Source organism: Cololabis saira, chromosome 1, assembly GCF_033807715.1.
Source record: "Cololabis saira isolate AMF1-May2022 chromosome 1, fColSai1.1, whole genome shotgun sequence".
Lineage (NCBI taxonomy): Eukaryota > Metazoa > Chordata > Actinopteri > Beloniformes > Belonidae > Cololabis > Cololabis saira.
The window spans coordinates 29,016,280-29,043,293 of NC_084587.1; the positions used below are offsets into that span (position 1 = coordinate 29,016,280).

The 27,014-nt window shown below is 38.2% G+C and overlaps 3 protein-coding genes and 1 long non-coding RNA gene across 4 annotated transcripts in view; 2 read left to right on the forward strand and 2 right to left on the reverse strand.

Moving 5' to 3' along the window:
• LOC133442222 (uncharacterized) overlaps nucleotides 1–2,141 on the forward strand; it is a 38,197-nt gene extending 36,056 nt beyond the window's left edge. Inside the window, exon 64 of the mRNA XM_061720178.1 lies at nucleotides 147–2,141. Within this exon, the coding sequence (XP_061576162.1) occupies nucleotides 147–398 (252 nt within the window). The 3' untranslated portion in view covers nucleotides 399–2,141. The remainder of the gene's footprint in view (nucleotides 1–146) is intronic.
• A 14-nt stretch (nucleotides 2,142–2,155) lies between these two features.
• LOC133442230 (lipopolysaccharide-induced tumor necrosis factor-alpha factor homolog) lies at nucleotides 2,156–4,117 on the reverse strand. The gene is made up of 4 exons (XM_061720189.1): nucleotides 4,064–4,117; nucleotides 3,516–3,545; nucleotides 3,272–3,404; nucleotides 2,156–2,636 (listed from the first exon to the last, which is right to left on the reverse strand). Exons 2-4 carry the CDS (start codon nucleotides 3,538–3,540, stop codon nucleotides 2,528–2,530), a joined length of 267 nt encoding a protein of 88 aa, XP_061576173.1. The 5' UTR covers nucleotides 3,541–3,545; nucleotides 4,064–4,117; the 3' UTR covers nucleotides 2,156–2,527.
• A 3,681-nt stretch (nucleotides 4,118–7,798) lies between these two features.
• Nucleotides 7,799–23,356, reverse strand: txndc11 (thioredoxin domain containing 11). The gene is made up of 13 exons (XM_061720199.1): nucleotides 23,009–23,356; nucleotides 16,375–16,471; nucleotides 16,057–16,176; nucleotides 15,515–15,612; nucleotides 14,695–14,824; nucleotides 14,364–14,457; nucleotides 14,008–14,120; nucleotides 13,707–13,910; nucleotides 12,068–12,764; nucleotides 11,687–11,874; nucleotides 10,587–10,699; nucleotides 10,354–10,434; nucleotides 7,799–9,584 (listed from the first exon to the last, which is right to left on the reverse strand). Exons 1-13 carry the CDS (start codon nucleotides 23,131–23,133, stop codon nucleotides 9,074–9,076), a joined length of 2,571 nt encoding a protein of 856 aa, XP_061576183.1. The 5' UTR covers nucleotides 23,134–23,356; the 3' UTR covers nucleotides 7,799–9,073.
• Nucleotides 23,357–25,369: 2,013 nt separating this feature from the next.
• On the forward strand, nucleotides 25,370–25,826 carry LOC133452085 (uncharacterized). Its single transcript, XR_009783239.1, has 2 exons — nucleotides 25,370–25,605; nucleotides 25,762–25,826. It is a non-coding gene; the product is annotated as an uncharacterized LOC133452085 (long non-coding RNA).
• Nucleotides 25,827–27,014: the final 1,188 nt, after the last annotated feature.

Here is a 27,014-nt window from a genome sequence, read left to right on the forward strand (position 1 = left end):
TTTTTTTGGAGGGGGGGGCGGGAGGGTTTATGCAGCGTCACAACCTTTCAAAACGGGATCACTTGTTAAATACTTTCTAGCTTTCTTTTTAATATTTTTGCAAATATTTTTGTCTTTATTCTTCTCCCCTTATGTCCTTTCTGTAGAACCTGTCTGTCAGTGAAGTTGGAGATCTTCTTGGCAGCAACCTGCCAGAGCTGAAGTCGTACGAAAACCAAACCCTGGTGCAGAGTTGGATCCGCAGCCAATATCAGTCCCAGCTTGACACACTGGGAGTGGGCCTGGTGGGAGGCAGGGCTGACCCAGTCTCCAGCAACGCCACGACAACACCCACCACAACACCCACCACAACACCCACCACCACATCCACCACAACATGCAACTCAGGTAAGTCTTGAACAAGTCGGGTGACGTCAAGGTAATATTCCGCAAACAACAGCTCAGATAAGAGCGATATTAAATTCAAAATGAGTTTATATTTTCCATGAATTGGTCAAATGTCTCAGTTTCAGCATCTGATATGGTGATTATGTTCTACTGGGAATAAGATACGGGTTTATGAGATTTGCAAATCATTGCATTCTGTTTATTTTTACTTTTTCGATGAGGTTATAGTAATGTCTCCCCTCAAAGCGGCCTTGATAATATTAAGTCACCTGGAGGGCATGCAGTGTCGTGTTGCCACTCCCTGAACTTTGCATGTGTTTATGTTTTAGGTAACAGTTTCCACATCCAAGCAGACGCTGGCCTCTTCCTCCTCATTTTCCTCGGACTCCTCCTCACTTCTCAGCAGAGAACAATGTAAAGAAAACATGGCTGATTTTAGTCATTTACTATCCAAAGTGGTTGATTGAAGAAGAGTGTGAAATTATGTTTTTAAGTATAACCAAATAAAGGAAATTATTCAGTTTAATTCAATTCAAAAATACTCAATTAAACCCCAAAGGGAAATTAATCAAGATAAAGATGAGAAAGATATAGTTTGTACTAAAAATAAATTTTTGTCATGTGCAATAATGGGGATTTTTTTTTTTTTAAACGATGGAAAGCCAGAGATTAACATCTTTATTGATTCCAGGCGTTGTGGACTGAGCACCTATGAACACATCCGCCCGTGTTCATGACCTTACACAATGCTATTTTTTTTAACCTATTTTTGGCTTTACTGAGCAGATCAGCGACTTCTGTCAGTTGTCATTCAGCCGTTGGATGGAAAGCCAGGATACACGACACCCTCCTTTACTATTAAAAATGAATCCTAATTAAACCCCTGCATATAAATATTGTTTTTGATTATGTAATACTGTATTCCAGTTTGCTTTGAAACCTTTTTACTGGTTATTTTAGAGGTCGTATATATTTTTCTTTCCTGGTGGTTCAGTTGTTTTATTTATGAAAGGGCGCATATGACACAACATCACTTTCTGAGATACTACCAGGGTAAAATGACATTATTTTTTTAGTTTGAAAGATTATTCTGCATATAACACTACTAAAACAATCTTGTTGTGTCTCTAAACTTGCAGTACAGTTCTTTTTCTTATAGATAAACCTCTTGTTCATGAATTTAACTACATTGTTTAGCACGGTCAGTGCTGGGTCAATATTCCTGTATTTCCCTGTAAAATAGATTTTTAATGATGGTGTCGATAGTGACATCATGCTGATGCAATGAATGTGATTTATATATGGTAGAATTTGGAGGAGGAAATACACGGAGGCACAAGTACCAAAGCTTGCTGATACTTCTGAAAACAAAACTAACTGCCTGCGTTTCTTGGGTATGATGATGCAGAGAAATGTCACAAATGTAAAGGTTTTTTGAGGCACATGAAGCCAGAAATGACATGAACTTATAATAATAATAATAATAATAATAATAATAATAATGGGTTACATTTATATTGCACTTTTCTGGAAACTCAAAGTACTCACAATCTTATGTTTACCTCACAATTTGTAGCTTAGACTTTATGTGTATCAATCACTACAACAGATCATCTCAAAAACTGAAATTATAAATGTTAAAAGAAAAATGAGGGCGATGGTTCCAGCTGTTTTTGTGGCTTCATCCATGATGAGATTTTCACTTTCTTGAAGCAGGTTTACCTTGATTCACAATAAATCCACACTGAAGTTCACTTTTTGGTGTCAGGTTTATTTATTGTTGATATAAAAGAGGGAAGCATATGGGGGTTGATGTCACATCACAACATCTGTGTTGTAACATCAGAATCAAATTTACTCAAGTCAGTTAAATACATTTTGGTTCAATAATAGTTTACTGCGAGCCGAAGGGGAACAACATAGATGCAGCGTTGCACCAGATAGACCAGGCTTTAATCAAGTCATGAGTCAATCATCTATAACATCTATAAGCTTCAAACTATCATGTCTAATAAAAGTGTCAAATTCACAAATTTAAGACATGAAAACAGATACAGCCAAGAATTATATTAAAAAAAAGATTAATGTATGTTGATCACCTAATTGATGGATTGATTGATCTTTGAAGCTGTGATATGAGTTATAGGCGTTTATACACTCCAAGTATGGATTTGCAGGTGGGGCAGGTGTGCCTCGCGTCTTTCAAGCGGTTGACACAGAATGGGATGAGGCAGCATCCTAAAACAAAGCTGAAAGCAATACAAGATACGTTCATGGTCAACAAATCACATTGAATTTTACACATAAAAGTCCTCATGCATCTTTTACAGTGTTCAACGTGCATTATGCTTTAATGGAGGTGTAATTATTTCATAATTATAAATTTCACATTTTTTATCAGTTTTAGCAGCTAATGTACATAGATAAGTATACTTGTTTTTTGTTTTTTTCAAAATGAAATAATGATGGATATGGAGAAAAAATAACTACATGAGACGCCTTAGATAATAAAATGCTGGTACAGTATGCTCAGCCAAGGAAGAAAAAAGTACTTTTGTAAGATTCTTGGTAGTGTCAGATTTTATTAGCTCCTGGGAAATTAATTTGAAATGCTGATGACTCCACCTGGATTCAGGAGCCTAAACGAGCTGTCCCTCAAAGTTTTTCAAATTTGTAAAATTTGGTGCATTTATTTGAAACAGGTTTGCCTGTGATGGATTGGTCCCAAGCCCAGGGAGAACCCCTGGTTCAAGAAATGCTTAATTATACGGAAAATGTTTCATTTCTAACCTCCTTTTTTAATATGGTACTTTGCTGCTACCAGATCTGTCAGTGCTCCATTTTCCTGAATGAAGCAGTGAAACAAGTGTGGGACTCCTCTTACCCACAGAGGAAGAGTCCTCCACAGAACAGGTAGGTGAGTACACCAGAGGAGTAGTCCACCTTGGAGAGGATGGTCTGATGGCACTTGGGACACGCAATCTGAACTGGATTGTCTCCCAATGGCCCAATCATTGCTTCATGAAAGAAAGGAGGGGAAAGCAGAAATTAAGTGGGTGACAAAGAAAATGTGTTTTTCAACAAAGTTACAGGAACTGTGTTTAATATCACCAACTGTATGGACTCACCAACAGGCACCTGTATATTTGACATTATTCCTGTTAGCAACAATAAAGGGAAACAGAACACAAAATATTAGGATTGTAATAGATTTTGACAATATTTTAAAATAGCCCTATAATGCAAGATGTATCATGTTTGATCCATGAATTTTTAAGACCTCCTACCACCCCCATAATCAAAAGAGGAGAAAAAAAACGTTTTATACAAATCAAAAAACTATTTAAAAAATGTAAACAACAAAATAAAAAATACATAAACTTGCCTATTCATAATAATAAGAAAAATAATTATTCAGATTTGTATAGATTATTATTTTTTAGATATTTTAGATTATTTTTATTCATAGATTTATTTAATTTTGTTTTTGTTTTTTTAGGGGGTGTTCTTATTTCATGGCATTAAAGGGTTAGACTAGACGTGACTTATTTACAACCTTATTTACAATCTTATTACAACCTTGGAAATAAAATGTTTTCACAACAAACTACCCAACAAAATAACCAGTCTAATCTAAGAGTCGATATAATCGATTTTAGATTGGTATTTTACTCACAGTTTGCGGCGGGATGTGTTGCTTCAGAGTGGACTATCGTCTCAGTGAGGGGACCACACCTTTTCTGCGAGACCTAATTTCTTGCCTGGAAGTCACGGGATAGTCTGTGAGAACATTTATTGACAAAACCCAGACCCACTGAACATTTTAATGTATTCATGTATTACTTATTAATCCCTCTGTTGGAACTACTGATCGGTATTCAGTCTAAGGCTTTAGTAGCCTATAGTTCACGAACTGAGGAGGCATTTTACAACGTTATCTGGGATTTGGTATCAGTTTTATTTTACTTATGTTAGGGGAAAACATGAGTTTGCGGTTGGTGTTAGTGAGATGTGGAAAGATTCACGTAAAAGATGTCTTTTTCTGAGTTTTGCGCGGCACGAGGTGGAGGGAAGATGAACAACGCTCCATTCAGGGGGAATTAGTGGCGCATGCTTCTGCTTCTTCAAATTAGATGTGGCATTTAAGTAGGGTTGCCAACTCCCTGAGAAATAAATAAGGGACACCTCATCGGCAGGGCCTTCACCCTTCCTGGCGTGGTGAATTTTTTTTAGCCCCTTTTTTTGTGAGTGAAACGATTTCTTAACTATTTGACTCGAACCTGAATGGAATTAGATGGATATTTTTGAATGCCATGAACACATGGAAAACAAATTATTATCCAGCAATTCACTTTAATACAAAATAACAAAATGAACTGAATAAACTAAGTATCTTTCTTAAACAGAAACCTGTCCTGTTTAACTTAAAATTGTATAAATTAATATAAAACAATAGAAAGAAAGCAGAACATCCATCCTTTAATAGTGCACATTTTTAGTGCAATAACAAAAGTGCAAACAGAAAGTCTGTAGAAAACTTGCCAATGTATTTGTGCCTCAAAGGCCGTGACTGTAAGCTGTAGTAAAACAGAAAAAATAACTTATGAACTCAACAGCTCAATGCCATTTTCCATTGGCATTTTATGACTATTTTTGACTCTCACAGTAATACGGGACAAAGTGCATCCCTTTTCAGCTCAATACAGGACGCGTACTTTAGTTTAGAAATACTGGACGATTCCGTTTCTCAAGGGACGGTTGGCAACCATACATTTAAGCTTTCAGTGAACACAACTGCTCTCCACTCGTGCTCCGATCCTGCCGGCCCCTTCACGTTAGAACTGCATGTTAAAGGAGCTGTATGTAAGAGCAATAATAAAACGAATCATAAAATGACCCCGATATGTCAACAGACATTTAAAAATCATGTTCATTTCAAATACTTATGTCACTGACAACAGCACTCAAGCCAGGATATTCCAGTTTAAAAAGAGGAGTTGCAGCCCTCAACTGATGTTTATGTTGTCATTTTTTGTTTTGGCCTGAAGCTCCACCCTCCACCTATCTCCCAATCACCAAGTCAGTATTGTTTCTGAAGCTCCACCCTCCACCTATCTCCCAATCACCAAGTCAGTATTGTTTCTGAAGCTCCACCCTCCACCTATCTCCCAATCACCAAGTCAGTATTGTTTCTGAAGCTCCACCCTCCACCTATCTCCCAATCACCAAGTCAGTATTGTTTCGGCATCCGGGTTGCCAGCTCGGCTCTAATTATCGCAGCCATGGCAGCCTACGTTCCTGCTGCATTCTGCAGCCTACCTGGCAACCTCTGGTCGGGGGGAGGAGGGGGAGGGTACATGCCGATCAACAATATTTTGAAAGTGACTGCAGTACCAGTTTTGGACATTTCTTACAGACGGCTCCTTTAATATTCCAGCTAGAAGAGCGAGTTGTCTAAAACTTGGGCTCTCAAGCCGGAATTATGGTTCTGCGTTAAATCGACGGCGTAACCTACGGCGTAGGTTACGCGGCGACGCGCCGGGTACGGCGCGCGTCGTACGCCGTAGGCTCTGCGTTGGTGTAACGCGGAACCATAAATCAGCCTTAATAAATGCTCGGGGGTCATGTTCTGGGTCTCTGGAAAGCACCCAGAGACAACTTGTGTTGAGATAGACGCTATATAAATAAAATTGACTTGTATTGAATACATTTATTAATTTCATTCATATTGTATTGTATTTTAATTTCCCTTAGGGAATTGGTAAAGTATTATTGGATTGAATGCTGTAACACCACACAGTTGCTGCAGATCTACACATCACAAAGGAGCTGTATTTGATTGAGATCCGGTGACTGCCTGCAGGGGTTTTCAATTCCGGTGTTGTGCCGTATTCAGCACCCCTGCCGTGAAAAGCACCCCCTCGTCGATGCGCATGTGGAGAGGACGCTATAAACTACTACCAAACGGACATATATTACCCACAGATCTCTTATTCACGAGTAAATGTCAAAAAGGACTAAATGCTCATGTTTAATTTACTACAAATGACAACGTACACACAATGACAAAAATTATATTCTCATTCCGTGTCACGTTCTGTTTAGCGTCCAGTTTTGTGTTGATGATTCATGTTTAAATGCGCTCATGGATTCCACAATAGTCATACTTTCCCACAATCACAGTCACAGATAACAAAAATCGGGTAAATGGTTATTGATCTCATTAATTAATAGCCTGCTTACTGTGTTGTCTTCCATAATATTTGTAAATATATATAATATAAACTCCTAAGTATGTGTTTGTGTGAGTGTGTATATATATGTGTATATATATAGTGCGTTCCCGCGACGAGGGGGTGCTTTTCACGGCAGGGGTGCTGAATACGGCACAACACCTGTCCTCGGGCCTCCCTGCCCTGCATGTTTTAGATGTTGCCTTGCATCAACACACCTGATTCTAATTAAAGGTCCTCATTAGTTTGTCATCGAGGTCTGTACAACTCTGTTGATGACACAGCTCCTTGTATCATGGTGTGCTGAAAGCAGGGTAGCATCTAAAACAAGCAGGGCAGGGGGCCTGAGGACCGGAATTGAAAACCCTTGCCTAGACCATTTGAGTACAGTGACCTCATTGCCATGTGGGACTTAATTTGAGCTTTGAGACATGGCGTGTTATTCTGCTGGAACTGGCCATCAGAAGATGGGATCATTGTGACACAAAGGGATAGGATCAGCAACAACACTCTGCTAGGCTGCGTTATTGCTTAGTGGGAATAGGGATTTAAGTGCATGTTTTAAAAATGGATCACCAAAGCCACACTTCCATGCTGCTCGTACCAAAGCTCTGACCTTGTCACTCAATTCCACCAGATCAAGTTTTTTCAAATAGTCTATACTCCAAATTTGGTGAGTCTTTGCAAACTGTAGCTTCTGTTTCTCGTCATTTGCTGAAAGGAGCAGCACATGATGTGGTCCCTGTCGCTGCAGCCCATCTGCTTTCAAGATGTGATGTGTTAAGAGACAACCTTCTGCATATACCTTTGTTACTGCCTAACAACCTAAACCTGGTTGGCCATTCCCCTCTGTGAACAAGAAAACTGCAGCTCACAGAACATTGGCAGTTGATTGAATCACTATCTGTACAAATCCTACAGATTGTGCATGAAAATCACGTCCCTTTAGTCACCTTTCTTCCTCACATTGATGCTTGGATGCTTCAACTTAACCCTGACAACGCGACCGGTGAGAGCAACATAAGCTATCTCAGAATTTAAACACAATGAAACGGGATTAGACATTTGCTTAGTGAACAAGTGTCTTCGTAGAAGAGTATTACAAATCAGTAACTGGTCTACAGACTAAATCCCTGTTGTGGTGTAATACATGATACAAAATGAAACAAACAGTTAAGTAAGATGAAAATTTTTTAATCAGTAAAAACAGGTGCAATATTTCACATGTAAACAATTGCAGCATCTCAATCTTAATACCTGAATAGTTACATAGAAATATTCTAGTGACTCTGTCTGTAAAAATAGATCAGTGTAGCGAACCCATTAACAAACCCTTAAATTAAGAAAGTTACTTCCATGTTTTTTTTAAGCTCACTGTAACATCGTGTGAGCAGGTGCTGTTTCTCAGCTTCATTCACTCATTTCCAGGAAAATCTTTACTGCAAATTACAAGGAAGGTCTGTGCAGCCTGGTCCTAATCAGAAAGGAAAATTAGATTAAAAATAATCATGTAGCACAGAAGTGTCTAATGTGTTGATTCTTGTATGGAAATCTTGTATGGAAATGAGAGAAAACAAAGACATTTCCAATGCAGCTGAAAATAAGTACAAATGTAACTCAAAAAACAGAAAATAAAACATCAGCACACATTAAATTCTCGGGCAGGTGATGAACACAAACTAGGTGCCGTTAAAAAAGCCCTGACCCTTCATTCACCTAAGAGGCAGGAGAACCAGGACTTTGTCTTGTTCTGCACTTCCTCCGTTTTTTAGTATAATTTCCACTTTCTCTTGTTGCACACCCACATTAAACTGTCCCACTTTAGTTGTTATGAAAGAAACAATACACTTCAACAAACAAAATTAACACATCTTTCCTTTAATGGCACTGCTTTTGATATGAAAGTTGAAAAGAAATAACTGGAATTAGTGCTGGAAAGTCCACAAATTAAAGGTTAATTCTCTGAGCCAGTTACTGGCTATGAGCTATATCAACCAATTTTCTCTCCAAGTCTTTATTATTCTTGGACTTTGACCCTGGCACAAGATTACAATTTCTTCACCCTTAAACCCACTTCCTGCAAAGGAAGCATACAAATTGAGACGCTTTAATCGGACAGTTAGGACTGAATTACCAAACTAGTGTCTCCATCAGTGGAAAAGCTTAACGCTCTGTCTTTCACTGCATCAATTATCCACCTTTTCTCTTGAGCTTTTTCTATTAGGTCCTGACTAAGATAAAGCTTAAAGACGTGTTAATCATCACATCCTCCTTCTCTCTCAACAGGACGTGAACTGGCTTGTTCCCCTTGCGCGCTTTACGTGACCTCCTGCATGAGATTTAGAATCCTCCCATCATGTCACAGCTTTTGTTTCCTCCTCCAGTCCGGGTCTTCCTTCATTTCCAGGCCCAGTTTCCTCCTCTCATTTATATCATCCCCTGCAGACTTGTACTCAGGAGGCTAGATGGCTTCTTTTCTGTTCTTCTGTTTCTGTTCTTTTCTCTGTGTGTTTTCTGTCCACCTCACCGTGCTCTTTAGCCTCTGTCCTGTCCTTCAGCGCCCTCAGCAGGACCCTGAGCAGCGTGTTTTCATTTAGCAGGGTTTCAGAGGTGTCTGCTAGCTCCTGCAGTCGCCTCACCGCCTCCCTGAGCTGCCGGCTTTTCTCCCGGTGCTGCGCTTCCAACCGTTCTTCACTGCTGCGAACCCCAAACTTTAGCTGTCGGTTGTCACGCCAGAGTTGCGCCAGCTGTTGGGAGAGACGCTCGCGGGCGTGATGCAGCGACTGTACTTCCCGCTGGAGAGTCAGAAATTCTTTGTGGAGGATGGCACTGGCACCCGACTCCGGAGCTTCAGCAGATGGTTGGTCTGTGTTTTGGTCAGAGCCAGAGTGCTGCAGGAGGAACTGGAGGAGGTTGGGCAGCGTGATCGGGAGGTGGTCAGGATACTTCACGCTAAGATGTTTTCTTGAAGAGAAGAAACAAGAAACACAAACATTGACAATACTTCTGCTGAAATTCATACATTATCATTAAGTGAAACTATTTTCTAAAGTATTTTATTTATTTAGCAGTATCTAAACAATATCTAATATACTGTATATCTAAAAGCAAATCAATGCTGCCTTCTGAATGTGTGTGTGTGTGTGTGTGTGTGTGTGTGTGTGTGTGTGTGTGTGTGTGTGTGTGTGTGTGTGTGTGTGTGTGTGTCTTTTCCTGTTTTTTTCGGCAGAGACAAGCTCTTGAGTAGCCATGACAAGGAATTCATTGATATGAACCACTAAAAATGAATGGATTTTGTTCAATAGTCTGAAAGGATCAAAGGCGTTTCCAAAGAGGTCAAAGAGGCCAGGGAAAAAAAAGCTTACTGAAATCTTTATAAGCAGAAAAGTCTCTGCCGTGCATGCAGCCAAAGATACCTGTAGTGGTTGTTGTGACATTTAAAAGTAAACTTCAGCTGCAAGTTTAACCTGTGCAACAGGTTTACATCAACAAAGGGTTGAGCACTTTACCTGCTGATACCGTCAGCCTCGGAGAGCTGAAACACGCAGCCGGCATGCACACAAACCTACATAACCAAACAGGTAGGTCATTCAGGAGTATTATCATATGCAGTAGTGTGAGTGTGGGCCACTGGAGGAACTCTGTAACCTCGCTTATACAGCAGCAGGCGAGAAACCTGCTGTAGCAATGAGGGAAAGCATATTTTCATGTGCATCGCTGTAATTATCCTCACCTGTATTTGGGAAACAGAAGTATTGAAGGAACATGATCCACCATGAACTCCCACGGAAGGTCATTACGGGCCACATTCACCCTGAACACAGAACAGCGTTGCTACATTATTTTTGTTCCTTCTTAAAAATCGCTGACTTTGATCTGTTACAGACCAGCTCATCACAGTATATTTAAATGATTATTGAAGCTCCTCCGGTTATTAAAACACCATCGGAGAGACAGAAACCGTACCTGGCTACGGTGATGGTGCTGTTTCCCTGCAATAATCTTGCCAGCTGAACGATAACGTGGTTCAGAACAGAGCAGAACCCACACCACTGAGTGTAGTAAAATAGCAGCACGTCCTAAAAGACACAAATACAACATCTTTGTAGTCCAACTCTGCAGTCCTGATCAGTTATTTGAAACGTTTCAAACATCTGACAAGAGTTAATCCATTAATTTGATCAGATTTTCTGCTTTATCTCCATGTGTTTCAGGTTTCCGTTAGGGCTGGGCGATATGGACCAAAAGTCATATCTCGATATTTTCTAGATAAATGGCGATACTCGATATATATCTCGATATTTTTTCTGTGCCTTAATTGGGGTTTCCCCCAAAGCATTATAGCATAGCATCTCTGTTAGCTTAATTTTTTTCTGAGGCAAACCCTTAAAAAAACTGTCAGTTTTAATACAAAGCCTCGTGCCAAATGTCACACAGGTTCCTTTATTAACAGAGGTCTGCACAATATCAGAATGTATAAAACAAATGAAACAAAAATAAACTGCCTGCATATATAGAATAAAAATGCTTCTTGAATAAAATAAAACAAATATCCCTTTCCTGCATAACAATTACATTAAAATACACTGTACAATTAATACAATGTAGACAGTAACAGGCAGACTTTTCCACTGAGGTTGACAGTTGTGCAAATAAAAAAACATTTGTGCAAATCTCAAATAAAACATTCAAGTCAATTTGTCACAAAATAATCTATATCAAAATCATTAAAAAAAAAAAAAGGTAATTTTTTTTTTTTTAAATCGATATAAATGATATTGTCTCGTACCATATCGTGTTTGAAAATATATCGATATATATTAAAATCTCGATATATCGCCCAGCCCTAGTTTCCGTCAATGTGCTCATCAATAATAACATTTGGTAAAGCAAGAAGGAAAAAAGAACATTTCAGCATCAATTTTCTAGGATGAGCCAGTTGTTTGGGAGTAATGAAAGGAAACTGGATTCAAAGGAATCCAGATATAAATAATATAAACAAACAGAGTGTAGACAGCAAGGGTGTGGAGGCCAAAAAGAGACAAGGCCAGAGTATTTTGTATCACCTTGTGAAGGTCCATGACAGAGGACAGGAAAGAGGAAGTAGTCAGCTCTGTGATGAGGACGCGTGGAGGAGAGTGCTGGTGTTTGTCTGGATGCCTGGCATCCTCTTCACTTCCCTTCCTGTCCTCCTCTCCAACCAAGTGTCTCTGCAAGAAGCTGTACGGAGAACTGAAGTTCCTGATGAAGGCCTCTTTATTATGAAACACACACACACACAAACACCTTAAATGCAAAGTTGCTATTTAGATATTAATTTACAATATTAAAATTAAAAACTTTTTTTTTTTTAAACTGCTAATTCTTTAAATGATTATTAATTTTTGTAGCAAAAACTTAACAGGTGCACCACATGCCCAGTAACAAAAGCACTGCCTTAGTCTTACCCAGAGACTCTGTCAGTGTGGCTGCTGGGCTGCGCTGGAGAACATAATGAACCTCATCCTTTAGGTTCACGATAGCTGCGAAGGACCCGTCGCCTTGTGAAGAAGCCTCTGGGTGCTGGAAAGCACTTCTGTTGCTTGATGCTCCAAGTCTCACAGCCAAAGGCCAGTTGAGAGCAACATCCAGCACATAAAACCTGAGTGTCCTGTTGGTTTGACACCTTAGCCCTGTGATGCCGTCTCTGTTCAGCTGAGGGTTAGAGGTTGGAGGGATGAAGGAGGAAGGAGGTGTGAGGTGAGCTCTTTGAACGTCTGGCTCCTCTTTGGCTTGTGATTCGTTAAGCTGACGTTCTATTTTTCTGCAGCAGGCACTGAATTGACTAAAAGGACTGTAGCTGTTCAGAAAATTGGTGCAGCTCACTGAGGTTGCAGTTTTCATGGTGATGGAAGAAGGTAGTTGGTGGAGACAACAGTTTCTGAGATACGTGTGCAAAACGTCTGCCCCCTGTGTCACAGAAGGGAACAAGCAGTGATGGGAGGCGGTGGGGAGGCTCGGCCACGACAAGCTGAGGCAAACCTCGCACACATTCGTGCTTGAATCTGGGAGAACAACTGACTGGCAGCAGGGGGGGAGGGAGGTGGAGCTCTTATCCCATCTGGAATGGTCACAGGAATGATACCGCACAGCAATATCAGCAACCTAAAAGACATTTAAAAAAAGATATAAATAAAGTAAAACTGGCTGTCTCTTGAAATTAAGAGTTTCTCAGTTCTTCACATGACGAGACAGGAATAAGTACACAATGTCCTAGGGTTATTACTTCACACGCTCCTTGTTCTACTCGCTTGTAGACATGTAGGTGAACTCAACAGAAGCGTATATCTACACAACGGAGCTGGCAGGGTAAAAATCACACCAAACTCCTGCCCGACTGACTCTCATATTTCTGTTCTCACGTCCAGCTGATTTGTGTAATCTCCCCAAAATGTAAACACACTGCAAGAAGGCAATGTCAGCATAGCAGTGGTAGAAAGTAAGATAACACACTCCCCGGTTCTCCAAAGAAGAAAATTCAATTTTCCAGTTAATATTGATTTTATTTATTGATTTATTTTCATTGATTTAATTTTGAAACCTTGAAATGTATCCAAGCTCATTAAAATTAAATATAATTGTACCATGATTTTTATCAAGCTCCTTTCTTAATAAACCAACAACAAACAAAGGAAACTGTGACTTAATAAACAAAAAAATGAATAACTATGAAATAAAATGTATAGCTTTCTATAATAATTATTTTTTTGTAATCCGAGCGCAACTATGTGCACATGAATATCAAATTTGATAATGAAAGGAAACAGGAACCAGTTTAATGCAGCATCACTGAGGAAGTGACAATGATGCTGGCGATGAACTGAACAGTGACGGATTAATAAATTGGAGTTGGTGGAATAAACTGGTGGGCGTCATCTGAATAAAAACACAAATGTATTTGCAAGTAATGCCTCAGAAGAAAGTTATTTAAAAAAAAAACAACAGAACAAAGTAAAAGCAGAGCCGTGTGGTGTAGACTGAGGGGACACCAGCACTAAAAGGGCACAAATGGTTACTAAAGCCGAGCTAGATCACTACATCCATCACCTGCTGGAGTACGGGACTTGGTTCAGATCCCAGTGGGTTGTGTGGCAGGAACAGCAGCAGCGCTGGGCCTTTTGTCAGCTCTCGCTCCAATAAACGGGACTTTGTTCCTGGGGGGTGCAGCCAGCGCAGGACGGTCTCTTGGTGTTCGAACACCCAGCTACAGATGGCCTCTGAGGTAAAGTTACGCTTCTTTCGAGGGAAAACCTGGTGTGTGAAATCCCAATATAAAAACCATTCACACTTTTATTATATTTTACTTTTGTTTTTTAAAACACTGTCCATTGCGACCCGACATTCTTACCACAGAGGAGTTAAATCTTCTGTGCAGGTAAACAGTCTCATCCTCTTGAACTGCGATGGCCTCCGCCACATGCTTGCTGGTCACGATTCCAAAGCGCACAACACCGTGGAAATCTGCACCATAAAAACACAGATATTCTGGATAATAGACTGAATAATAGGATGAAATAATCTGGAAACAAATCGGTTTAATGTAGCTCTCATCAATATTGTCTATTCTTCTGTTCCAACTTGTGATGTTTTTCAGTGCAACAGGAGAGGCTGCTTCTGTTAATTCTACCTCCATCTTAATCAAACTTGACATCACAAAAATGTTTATCAAAACTAGTGGCTTAAGACCATATAAACACTTCTTACCCCTTCTTAAGGCCTGCAAGGCAGAGGACAGATATGTGATGTACCCTGGTGGCTGTGGAGAGGAGTTAAACTGGAAGAAACCCACGACACGAGGCTGACAAAAGGTAGTCACAGAATGTAGAAAATTAGGCTTTGGCCAAAGAATCCATCCAAATATACAAAGAAATAAGGCACAAGAAATTTAACAAGTGACAAAATAATGCACTTTATTTCCTCAAGATGGTAAACAACAGTAAAAACGCAAACCTAAAGTTTTTAGAGTGCAATATTCAGCCAGGACATGAAGCAATCATCACCAAATCACCATCTTATTTGTAAAGCTGAGCAATACCTCATGACAGGAGAGGAACTCCTCAAGGTGTATTCTTGACGGGAGGTACGTCAGTGGTGTGATGACTCTGAGGACAAAACTTTCCACATACGGAGCTACAAATGGACCTCTGTATTCTATTGGTCCAAACCTGCAGAAAAACAAACAGGTAACATACTGTATCAGACCGCTGAGGTGTGTGCACCTTAAATAGGTTTTTGTTCACCGTCAAAATCTGTAAACAAACGTAAAATAAACTCAAGGTATACACCTCTTTAAATACACACTCCTGGGAACACATGTCAGTACAAGCAGCTGCTCGTGTTACACGAGAAATAATTGTACATTTATTTGCATTTACTCCATTTGCACTCATGTGAGCAAGTTCTTCACAGATTACAAAAGGTGCAAATGAGGAAGAAGAGGGTACGATTACTGGACTGGCATGGCTGCAGTTTCCACCAACCCCCAGTAAAGAACATGTGGAGAACCTTGACATGAAAGAAAATAAATGCAACAACAACCTTGTGCTGTAACACACAAAATATTAAAAATGCTTCATCACTTGATATCAATGCCAAGAGGCCGCTTAACTCTTGTGACAAAGAAAAAACGGGAACATTACAAAGTGGTAAAAGTTTTACTGTCCAACTTTTTTAATGTGTTATAGGCCTTACATGTAAAAATGAACAAACTAAATGAAGTGGGAACAAAAGCATTGAATAGTTTGGTTTCATACCGTGCGTAGCAAAATAAAAAAGTCACGTGATTGCAAGCATGTATTGAGGACGTAAATGAGCATCTTTTATATTTAGTTAAACTCCCCGTGGTTCTTTCTTACCTCCTGTAAAACAGATGGATGACGGGGTACTGGTAGAGGCGGTTTTGTCTCCTGCATTTACCCTGACTCCACCAGCAGTTCACAGCCACAAACTGCACCTGTGTTTGTGTTTTAGGAGATACAGACGGAAACAGAGCTGAACAAACACCACAAGTAGGGCACGTTGTGTTGACCTTCTCAGTCATGTGAGATCAGACTTTACTCCATCTCATTTGGCTTACAAAGAGGCTCTGCAGATTAGTGCACTTGCATTGACTGCAGCAGTACAAGTCATTGTCACTCAGGTATTTTTGCTGTCCATTTATGGGTTAATGTGAATTTGAAATTTGAATATTTGTCTTCTACATTCTTGCCTCAGGTTACCATCAGCATGTTTAGCCTTGTTTCATATAAATACAGAGGGTTTCAGATAACAAGCCCATATTTATGGAGTTCAAGGAAATACATTTACTTGTAGATATTTAACATATTCATTCATCAGGTTTCCTGTTGTTTCCTTAGTGGAGCATTAGTGCAAGTTTGCATTTGATGTTGCTCTGTACCTGTTTGGCTAGCTTCGTAGCAACCTGATGCACTTCCTGCCGGGCAGCCATAGAGTGAGCGCACCACGGAGCATAGAAGAAAATAAGAGACACCTCGGCCATGCTCCTGAGACGCTCTACCTGGAGGGGAAATTATGACATCTTGATTTTTATAGACTTATGTATGGCCTTGAATTTGCACCAATAAGGAACTGACGCTTATAAATATATTTCCCTTAGAAAGCACGGGACTGGCAGCTCTAGAAATACGAAGACAATGGGAATCAAAACTTAATGAACTTTAGTCAGTATTTTCAAATATTCTGAATCGGATCTCACCTGATCTAGTTGACCCAAGTAGAGATCCACTATTGGTGCATCAGCAGAGAAGAACCGCACAGGAGGCTGAGCTGCTGCCACCACATCCTTAGCACGGCTGCAGACAGAAATAGAGGAGTTTAACAAATGACAGACTAGACAAGATATACGATTTAGCCATGGCAGATGTTCTTGCTAGACCAGTTGAAACAGAGTCTCTGACAGTTTTTGCAATCTTTATTCATTGCGACATAAAGACACATGAGAAAGAAAGCACATCCTCTCTCAGATCTGACATCTGATGTATTGGGACAAAGTAATGAATAAAAATTGAGAAAATGATGGTACCTAACGGGGATAAATAAATTCCCAGAGTTAAATATTACCACAACATATTACACAATGGAATTTATGTTAAAGGCTGAGCCAAAATCCATAGTGAGAGGAAAAAAAAGTATAAACTACACCTCTACTACACCTTTACAACAACCTCATTAAGTACATCATTACTGCTTCCAGAGGAATTAAGCAGCAGTACCAGGTGTCGCTGATCTGTATTGTAAGGAAAAAAGAAATCAGCAAGGATTTTAGAGAAGCAATTATTGCTGGTCATCAGCCTGAGAAGGGGTATGACCCCCATATCAATACAATATGGCGTATTCATATATCATCCAACATCCATAACATCCAAGCCAGTTCCCAATCTTTCCAGAAGTGGACATCCCAGCAAGTTCATTGCAATCATGTCATATCATGTGATGCTCAAAGGAAATAAAGAGAAAGAAATTGCCAAAGTGCACCTTCTCAGACTATTAAGACCTGTTTTGCAAGTTAAAATAAAAAGTGCATGATAATACAATAAGAAAACAACAAAGAAAATATTGTTTGTTTGGAAGAGTTGCCTTGAAAAAGCATCTTCTTTCAAACTATCAATTAACAAAACCAATAAATGAGATGTCTGTGCAGCTCAGGTTTACAAACTTGAATCTGAACAGACCACAAGATTCAAACCACAAGATTTGTGGAATGTCCATTTTACAGATGCGACCAAAGTGAGTATATCTGGCGATAATGCATAGCACCATTAAATGTAATACTGTATAAACATCTCATAACAACAGTTGAGGAGTTATTATTTTGGGCTTGTTTTTTTTGCTGTGAACTCCAGTGCCAAGTATTCAGGTTAAATGTTAGGGTGTCTGTCTTACAGCTAAAGCTTGGCTGGAGCCTAATCCTGCAACAGGACAGCTCCCACGCACACCAGAAAATCTAGAAACACAATAGCTGGAAAACAAAGGAGTCACGGTTGCAGTGACCTGGGCAAATACCGGACTCCATTAAAATGCTGTGGTGGGAACTGTAACTGCCCACATGTCAGTTTAATATATTCTCATTTATTTATTTATTTTTTGGTTCCTACCTGCCCATTATTGTGGCGGACGCATTGTTTGCATTTTGTTTTTGCACAGTACCACTTTAGCAAAACCATCTGCAAGGGAGAAAGCACCATTGACCGGGAATAAACCCTGTTTTTAAACGAGCTCCTGTCTCATGCTTTACTACCGGGAGGAGCTACAGGAACTTTGCATGTCTAGTGAGAAGAACACAACCAGTTTAGCGAGAACAACAGTGGAGGCCATCCAGCACATCGTTCTTCTTGTCTAGAAGAGGCGTAGCTTTATTCAACAAGACACTTCAGAATCATGTCACAAGAGAAGAGGTCCTTTGTTAACAAATAAACTAAACACAGTGCTTCTAGCTCTACCTAAAGTGTACCCTACCACTGGTTTTGGTACCCCAGCAGAAGGGTGCGAGCACAGTATGGTGCACGCACTTGTGTACAGTTTTCAATATATGATCATGGAAGTTATTGCACACTGTACTGCATCAAACTGTACTGTAGCCCTACAGTGACTCGCTCCACCATTGTTCATGTGCGACATAGTGATATAAAGCAATAGATAGGTATCCTAAGTAGGGGTGGGCAAAAATATCGATATGGCAATATATCGTGATACTTTTCCAGCCAATTCAATATCGATATTCAAAATTTGAATATCGATTTTTTTTTAAATATTTTTTATCCCCGATTTTTTTCCCATTCTATCACCCAGTGCTCCTACCTAAGTGACAGTCCTGGGCATTGCCACTCTCTACCAACCCTGGGAGGGCCCTGCACTGAGCTCCGGTTTTATTTCACGTTTTATTTCATTTTATCATTTATTTTTTATATAACACAATTGCCTGTCCTTAAAAAATGAAAAATAATGGACAGAGGTTTATTTATTTATGGATTTATATCTATACTGACTGATCACTGTGCCTGTCCTTGGTTTTAGTACCCATCTTTCTTGTGTTTATTATCATTTGCCACATAATTAAAGCAACCTCATACTAAATGTAATGTTAATTTCATATGATGTAAATAATATGAAAAACATATACAAATATGTTGTAACTTTAGCTTGTATAGTTATAATAAAACATTGTTTTGACTCAGTTTGTCCCATGAATTGTCACTATAATCTGATGAACGTGCAACTCGGATTTTAAGATCCATCACTATCATCTGATGTACATATATACAACTTGGATTTTAAGATGTGTAATGCATTTTTAAATTTTTCGGTGAACTATGTAGAATATAATAATCGGGATATCGCATAATGGGGATATCGCAATGTGTATCGTATCGTGGCTCAAGTATCGTGATGCGTATCGTATCGTGAGGTCCTTCCCAATACCCACCCCTAATCCTAAGAGATGGCACGATGGGAGTCCAAAGGAACAGGAACCGGAGATCATAATAAGTAATTCCTTTAAGTGAAACTGAAAACTCTTATTAGTCTTTTAGTGAGTCACATAAAATCAAATCAAAAGTGTACGCTGCATCTGGATAAAAGACAGTATTGATAATGAATTGTTATTTGGAATCTGCAGATCATTTTAGCTGATGTAGGGGGAAAGGAATATCTGTCCATGCTTTTTGAAGAGCTGTGTGAAAGGAATCACTGCGTAAGGGCTTTTTTTTTTATTCTGTTCACTAAATGAATCAGGGCTAAGCAAAAATCTCACCACATTCTGGAATTGTTAAAACAGAAACTACAAAAATCAATGACGATATGAAAAGCACAGTACGCTTGAGTTGTTAGAGAGTTGTTTCAGTCTTTCTCACAGCAATATCTACAGCTGGGCTTACAGGAACAGGTTGTAAAACTCCCTGATAACAAAAAAAAAAAAAAAAAACAATCTGAAGCAATGAGCATTTTTTAGGGTTAAAACTGTATATAAAATGAATAAATAACCAATTTTACAAAATGCCAAAATACCTCTTTGTTCAATAAATTGTATATTGATACTGCAACTTTTCCCTAATTGAATTCTTTCATGCCAGTTTAAACATTTTTGAGGGGGTTTCATGTTTCAGTCTGATCAGATGTTTACAGCATTTACAGATCAAAATCTAATACCATTGCCAAACTTTCTAATTTTCTCTTAAACAGCCTATCCCATCGATGAAAGGGGGTGAGATAAGCATTTATGATTATCAAATTATTGAAATCAAATAGCTTATTTTGTCTGAACGACCTTCTGGAATTACTTACCAGTTACTACAAAAAGCAGCAGAATTACTTCAGGCTTTACTACTACTACTACTACTACTACTACTGTCATTTAGCAGACGCTTTTATCCAAAGCGACTTACATCTGAGAGAACAACACAAGCACAAATCACATAGGAGGTCGAGCTGGATAAGTTCTGGTCAGACTGCTGAGAGTCCAGTTGGACACATGTGCTGTCATGGTAGTGCTAGAATATATATACCGTATTTTCTGGACTATAAGCCGCTACTTTTTTCCTAGGTTTTGAACCATGCGGCTTATACAAAGGTGCAGCTTTTCTGTGGGTTTTTCTTCCACCACTCGGGGCGCTCTAACCGGAATTAGAATAAAAACTAAGACAAAATAAATGCAAAGAAGAATACGCTACTTCTTCTTTAGCAGATAGAAGTAGGTAGAAGCAGATTTCAAACAGATAAATAGATAAATAAATACCGGTTATTTTCTCTTGGTTCAGTCCAGTTTTAATCAGCAAAGTTGCTGCCGTGTTAAAAGACACTGTTAGGAAAGGATCTATTTAGGTACAAACATCATTTACAGTTCAAAATCCTTCTGTACATGTAGTAAATATCTAATCTAACAACATAAATATCTGCGGCTTGCATATCTTTTTTTTTTAAATAAAAGTGGGTGCGGCTTATATACAGGTGCGGCTTGTATATCTTTTTTTTATTGATTTTTTAAAAATAGAGCGGGTGCGGCTTATATACAGGTGCAGCTTATAGTCCATAAAATACGGTATATATATATATATTTATTTTTTTCCTAATATATATATATATATATATATATATATATATTTTTTTTTTTTAATATATATATATATTATATATTTATAATATATATGAAGGGGTTGGGTAACTTCATGAGTATGTATGTGTGTGTGGGATTATGTGTGTAAATAGATATATACATAGATATAGAGCAGATGCAGTTAATAGAGACAGTATAGTGTAAATAAGTATATTTATATAAATATTTATATGGGCATGTGTGTACAAATATATAGAAATATTCAACTATGTGTATGTATGTATAGGTATGTGTGCGAGTATAATTACAGTATATAATATTAATAATACTGTTATTTAGCAGTCTGAGTACAGTGTGTGAGTATCTATAAATACGGGTTAAATGATTAGTGAATGGGGGTAGGATTAAATAAGTTTACACTTCTTCCTACTCCTTTTTTGCACATGTAAATTAAGTTATCAAGTGCTAAAGGATGAAATTCTTTGTTTTCTTAAACTTTTCTTGAAGTGTTGTTTTTACATGTACAAAAATAAAATAAAATAAAATATTTAAAAAAATGATAAGCAGGTTTGGTCACCTTGAGTGGTGCTGATATCTGGTCTTGCCCATGGACTATAGCAGGGGTCTCCAACCCTGGTCCTGGATCCACCTATCCAGCATGTTTTAGGTGTCTCCCTGCATGAACACACCTGATTCTAATCAATGGTCGTTATTAACTTGTCATCAAGGTCCGGACAGTTCTGTTGCTGACACAGCTCCTTGTATCATGGTGTGCTGAAGCAGGGAAAGATCTAAAACATGCTGGATATGTGCTCTCCAGGACCAGGGTTGGAGACCCCTGGACTATAGCCTGCGGACACTGAATAGTGACTGAATGACAGCAAACACCATTTACCTCTTAAGGCTGATTTATGGTTCCGCGTTACACCAACGCAGAGCCTACGGCGTAGAGTACGTTTTGTTGTTTTGTTTTCTTAAACTTCTCTTGAAGTGTTGTTTTTTTACATGTACAAAAATAAAATAAATCGTACCCTACTACGGCGTAAGACCGCGGTTGAATTGGTTTGATATTGGATTTCAACACCCATAAAACTTGTGATACATACGTACCACTGATTTTGGTCAAACCACTTGTGATGTGTTCATGGTCATCTACACTATATATCACAAAACAGTAATTATTAAAAAAAAAAATCATATATATGGGCTGATCACAAGTGGTTTGAAAACAATTGGTGGTATGTATCACAAGTTTTATGGGTGTTGAATTCATTAAACCTCATCAAATCAGCCCATGATATGATTTTATAATAATTACTCTCTTGTGATATATAGTGTAGATGACCATGAACACATCACAAGCAATATGACCAAAATCAGTGTTATGTATCACAAGTTTTATGGGTGTTGAATTCAGAAAAAACACATTAAATCAGCCCATATATATGATTTTTAAATCAGCCCATATATATGATTTTTTAATCATTACTGTTTTGTGATATATAGTCTAGAATAGATGACCATGAACACATCACAAGTGGTTTGACCAAAATCAGTTGTATGTATCACAAGTTTTATGGGTGTTGAATTCATTAAACCACATTAAATCAGCCCATATATATGATTTTTTAATAATTACTATTTTACTACTATATTATTATTATTGTGATGTGTTCATGGTCATCTAGACTATATATCACAAAACAGTAATTATTAAAAAAATCATATATATGGGCTGATTTAAAAATCATATATATGGGCTGGTTTAATGTGGTTTAATGAATTCAACACCCATAAAACTTGTGATACATACCACTGATTTTGGTCATATTGCTTGTGATGTGTTCATGGTCATCTGGACTATATATCACAAGAGAGTAATTATTAGAAAATCATATTATGGGCTGATTTGATGAGGTTTAATGAATTCAACACCCATAAAACTTGTGATACATAACACCAATTGTTTTCAAACCACTTGTGATCAGCCCATATATATGATTTTATAATAATTACTCTCTTGTGATATATAGTGTAGATGACCATGAACACATCACAAGCAATATGACCAAAATCAGTGGTATGTATTACAAGTTTTATGGGTGTTGAAATCCAATATCCAATATCAAACCAATTCAACCGCGGTCGGCGTAAGCTCTGCGTCGATTTAACGCAGAACCATAATTCAGGCTTGAGTGAAACAAACAAAAGGGTCTAGTCTGATTTACAGTGTGAGTCTGTGGACAGATACCACCAGCTCGTGTGTCCGTGTGTGTCTCACCCGCATGTGAGCCTGAGCGCCAGCAGCAGCAGCACGCCCAGCCCCAGCGCCCCGCACAGCAGCTCGGGTCTGCGGGCCATCACGAGCAGCACCTGCCGGAGACTCCGCCGCGCCCGGCGCAGCATTACCGCTCCTCCTCCCCGGCCGCCCCGCTCATCTAGACGCCCCCGGGCCGCGGCTCCGCGCGTCCATTTGCTTAACTTAGGGGAGGAGGGAGACTCGTTGGACTGGGGCGCAGACGGCCTGGATTGGACATGAGTGCAGTTTGTCTGCAAGGTGTTCAAACGGTTCAAACACACTCAGGACCAACCTTTCTTCCCCACGTAGACTTCTCACTTCCGCAACCACGAGCAGCCAAGCAGGGGGAGGTCGTAATGCGCTCCGGCACATTAAAAACACTTTGGAATATACTTTTTTATCCACAGAAAGCTACACTTGTGGCAATAATACACCATAGATGTGTGTATTATTATGATATTTACATTTTATTTTTCAGTTTAAGCTTACGTGTTTCTTTTTTGAGTAGGCTCCTTTACGGCAGTGCCTACGTTGTTATGGTTACCGCCGTTGCGGCAACGATCATGTTTAAACACTAGAGGGCGATCGTTTTCAAATACACCAAATAACTGCACTATGAAAGGTTTAATGATCAGATAGACATGTGACTTTATTAATCCCTTGGGAGGTTCCCTCGGGGAATATTACATGTACATATATATATGTATATATGTCTATGTTAATAATGGTACAAATCATATTATAATATTATTATTATTATTATTATTATTATTATTATTATTATTATTGTTGTTGTTATTATATATTATAACATATATTATATAATATATTTATATATATTTAAATATATATGATATTTAAATAAATATATAATATAAATTATATATTTAATATATTAATATATACATACAGTATATATATATATATATATATATATATATATATATATATATATATATATATATATATATATATATATAGATATATATAGATATATATATATATATATATATATATATATATAGATATATATAGATATATATTTTATATTCTTATTATATATTCTTATATTCTCACGAGAAGCTTTATATTTGTACAGTAATCATTCTGGGTATATGACTCAAAATAATTAATGATACAAAATCGATTCATAATTCCCAGTCAAACATATACTAGTTGAGTACGGTAGGTACTTACTGATTAAATTATGTGTAACATTGTATAATGTGCTATATAAATAAAGTTTGATTTGATTTGAATGTACCGGTAGTAGGCCTACTTTTTTAATTTTAACATTAGTGTGTCACATAACCCTATAGTAAATTTTTAAGTTTATGCTTTTGTCCTTTTGTATTTTCTATAATATTTCCTTGAAAGACAACATTGATATAAGGTTGATTTGCAATAATTTCATTGTCCATACATGTCATACATCCTAAGAAGCAAGATGAGTTACAAGCCTGAAAAAAGATGTAAATCTTGATATGATATAATGTGGCTGTTTTAATCCTTGCATATTAGTGACTGTACATAGTGCTATATAGCCATGAATAATATTTGCAGATTAAAATACGATTTGTAATGTTTCAGAAACGACTATAATTCACAAACCAATATTTAATCTCAAAGCTTGTGGTGTCATCTAGACGTTTCAATTCTGAAGAGTTGCAGGCTACCACTTTCAGACTCATCTACACAGATCAGACCCAGGACTGTCTTATTTTTATTTATGTATTTATTTTGTCTAACACAGATTAACTACTTAAAATGTAACGTGTATTGCGCAGGTGTGGTTAAAATGTAGCAAAGAGACTTTTCAACATGTATATTATATAAAACTGTCATCTTAAAGGTGATTGCAGTTAATGAGAATATGCTTTTGTTAAAAGTGAGGAGTGAGGAACACAATCTGGTGTTCAAAATGTAATGCAAGGATACTTTGATGAGTAGACTGGGATTATTTAGGGATTGGATCAGCAATCTTCAGATTGTACATTACCTAACTACCACCATGATTGGTGAAATATGGAACAGGCTTTTTTGTTTTCTTTTTATTTTATAAATTAGATTTTAAATTAGTGTTATGTCTTCATATGTATAATATGTACTTGTATCCTCTTATGAAAATATACATTTCACCGTCAGGAATCATTTAAAAAAAATCCTATCTAGGTGTGAGACTGAAAAACGAGTCTATGCATTTGTTCAAATCAAATCAAATCAAATCAAACTTTATTTATAAAGCACCTTTCATACAAAAAAAATGTAACACAAAGTGCTTTCCATAAAACAAACTGTAGCGAACACACACATAAACATTATTTTCTGTGTGAATTGATTTATTTTACTTTAATATCCATTTATATTTTGATTATTGTGTGCATACTTTGGGGATAATTGGTTAATTAATAACTCCATCAGACCACGCCATCACGTGGTCACGTGATGCCTTTTGGTAGAGACGTGAGTTTTTTCATGGTCTGTTGGTGCGTGCAAGCAGTAATTGGAAGACAAAGAAGTGAAATACAGAAGAAATGGACTTCTAGCAACTCCTAACATTCTGGTTGGAGGGGCAAACGGTATGGACAATTGAGTGAAATATTCTTCTTTATATGTGTATAATTTGTATTTTGAGAGCATTAATATTTTGTGTAATATGTTTCAGTTAAGCAATTCATATATGCGAATATGACAGTTTCACTGATGAATATTTGCCACTGTGTATTTTATTTCAGTGTTCACGTTGGTCTTGGGCGTTTACAAGACAGAAAATACTGTAATAAAACGTTTACAACCATCAGTCGGAGCGTTGCACTTTCATTAACCAGTTGGAAAAAGTTGGGAGCAGCTACAGTGAACACGTGCACCGTGTGCAGCGCAGCCCGAGGCCCGAGAACATGGAGGGATGCCGCGGTGAATGCAAGCTGTTAACTTCTCGCAAGCCATGATGAGATGGACGGAAGAGAGCAAGAAAGGACTGTCGCAGCTTGAAGATTACAAGTCGGCGGCGGCTCGAAGTGACGGCTCGTCTAATCAGCTCGCAATCTGCTCGGAACGCTGCGCATGCGTCGGCTGGATTGAGACTGCAGTTCCACAACTCACCACAAGAGAGCAACAGCGCGCCGTGGTCGTGAGTGGAAACACCAAGCCCTTGGCTTTCAGGTTTTTTCAGTTGATAAGAAACGGACATTATAACTTGTAGATATTAGAATTGAAGTGTGAAAGGCCATTGTCTGCATATTTGTGTGAATATTCCTGGCCTGTGTTACTAAGTAATTTGACATTCCTACCTTGGATTTCTTGTTTGGTTTAAAATGTGTATGCTTGGTATTTGAAATTAATACTGAGGATTACGCGATTTATAGCACAAGTTTTGCTTAAGGTTTAAGATTTTGATTACTACTATTAGTGTTGTTTCAAAATAATTCAGAAAATGGATCAAAATGAAGAAAGTGTTCTTGTACTTGAGGGTGTAATTCAGGCTCTTGAAGAAGAAAAAATAGAATTACAAAACGGGTTAGAAACTGAAACAGATGCAGCTTTAAGAGACCAAATGACAGAACGCATTGCTGAAATTAATAACACTCTGCAAGAACATAACGTAGAGAGCCAAGAACCAACTTCTGAACATGAACAACCTAGGCGATCAGAAAGAGAGCGAAAACCTACTGAAAAGTGGCTTGACTATGCAAAAGAAGAGAGTGCAAAAAAGGAAAGAAAGTTTATGCTAACGTATGTAACCTTCAAAAGTGAGGTTCAGTACATTAGGTGCAAACTCAAAGAAGAATGTGACAAAGAGACTCTTGAAGGTATGACAGCTACTTTGGAAGAATATGAGTCAAACTTAAAGCAGGAGTATGAAAGCATACGTGCATTGACCACACCAAGTCAAGACTTAAGACGGCGAATGGATAGCTGCACCTCAGTAACTAAGGAAGTAGTTGCTCTGTTGAAAACGCGTTGCTCGGAAGTAGGCAAAGAGTTTGAT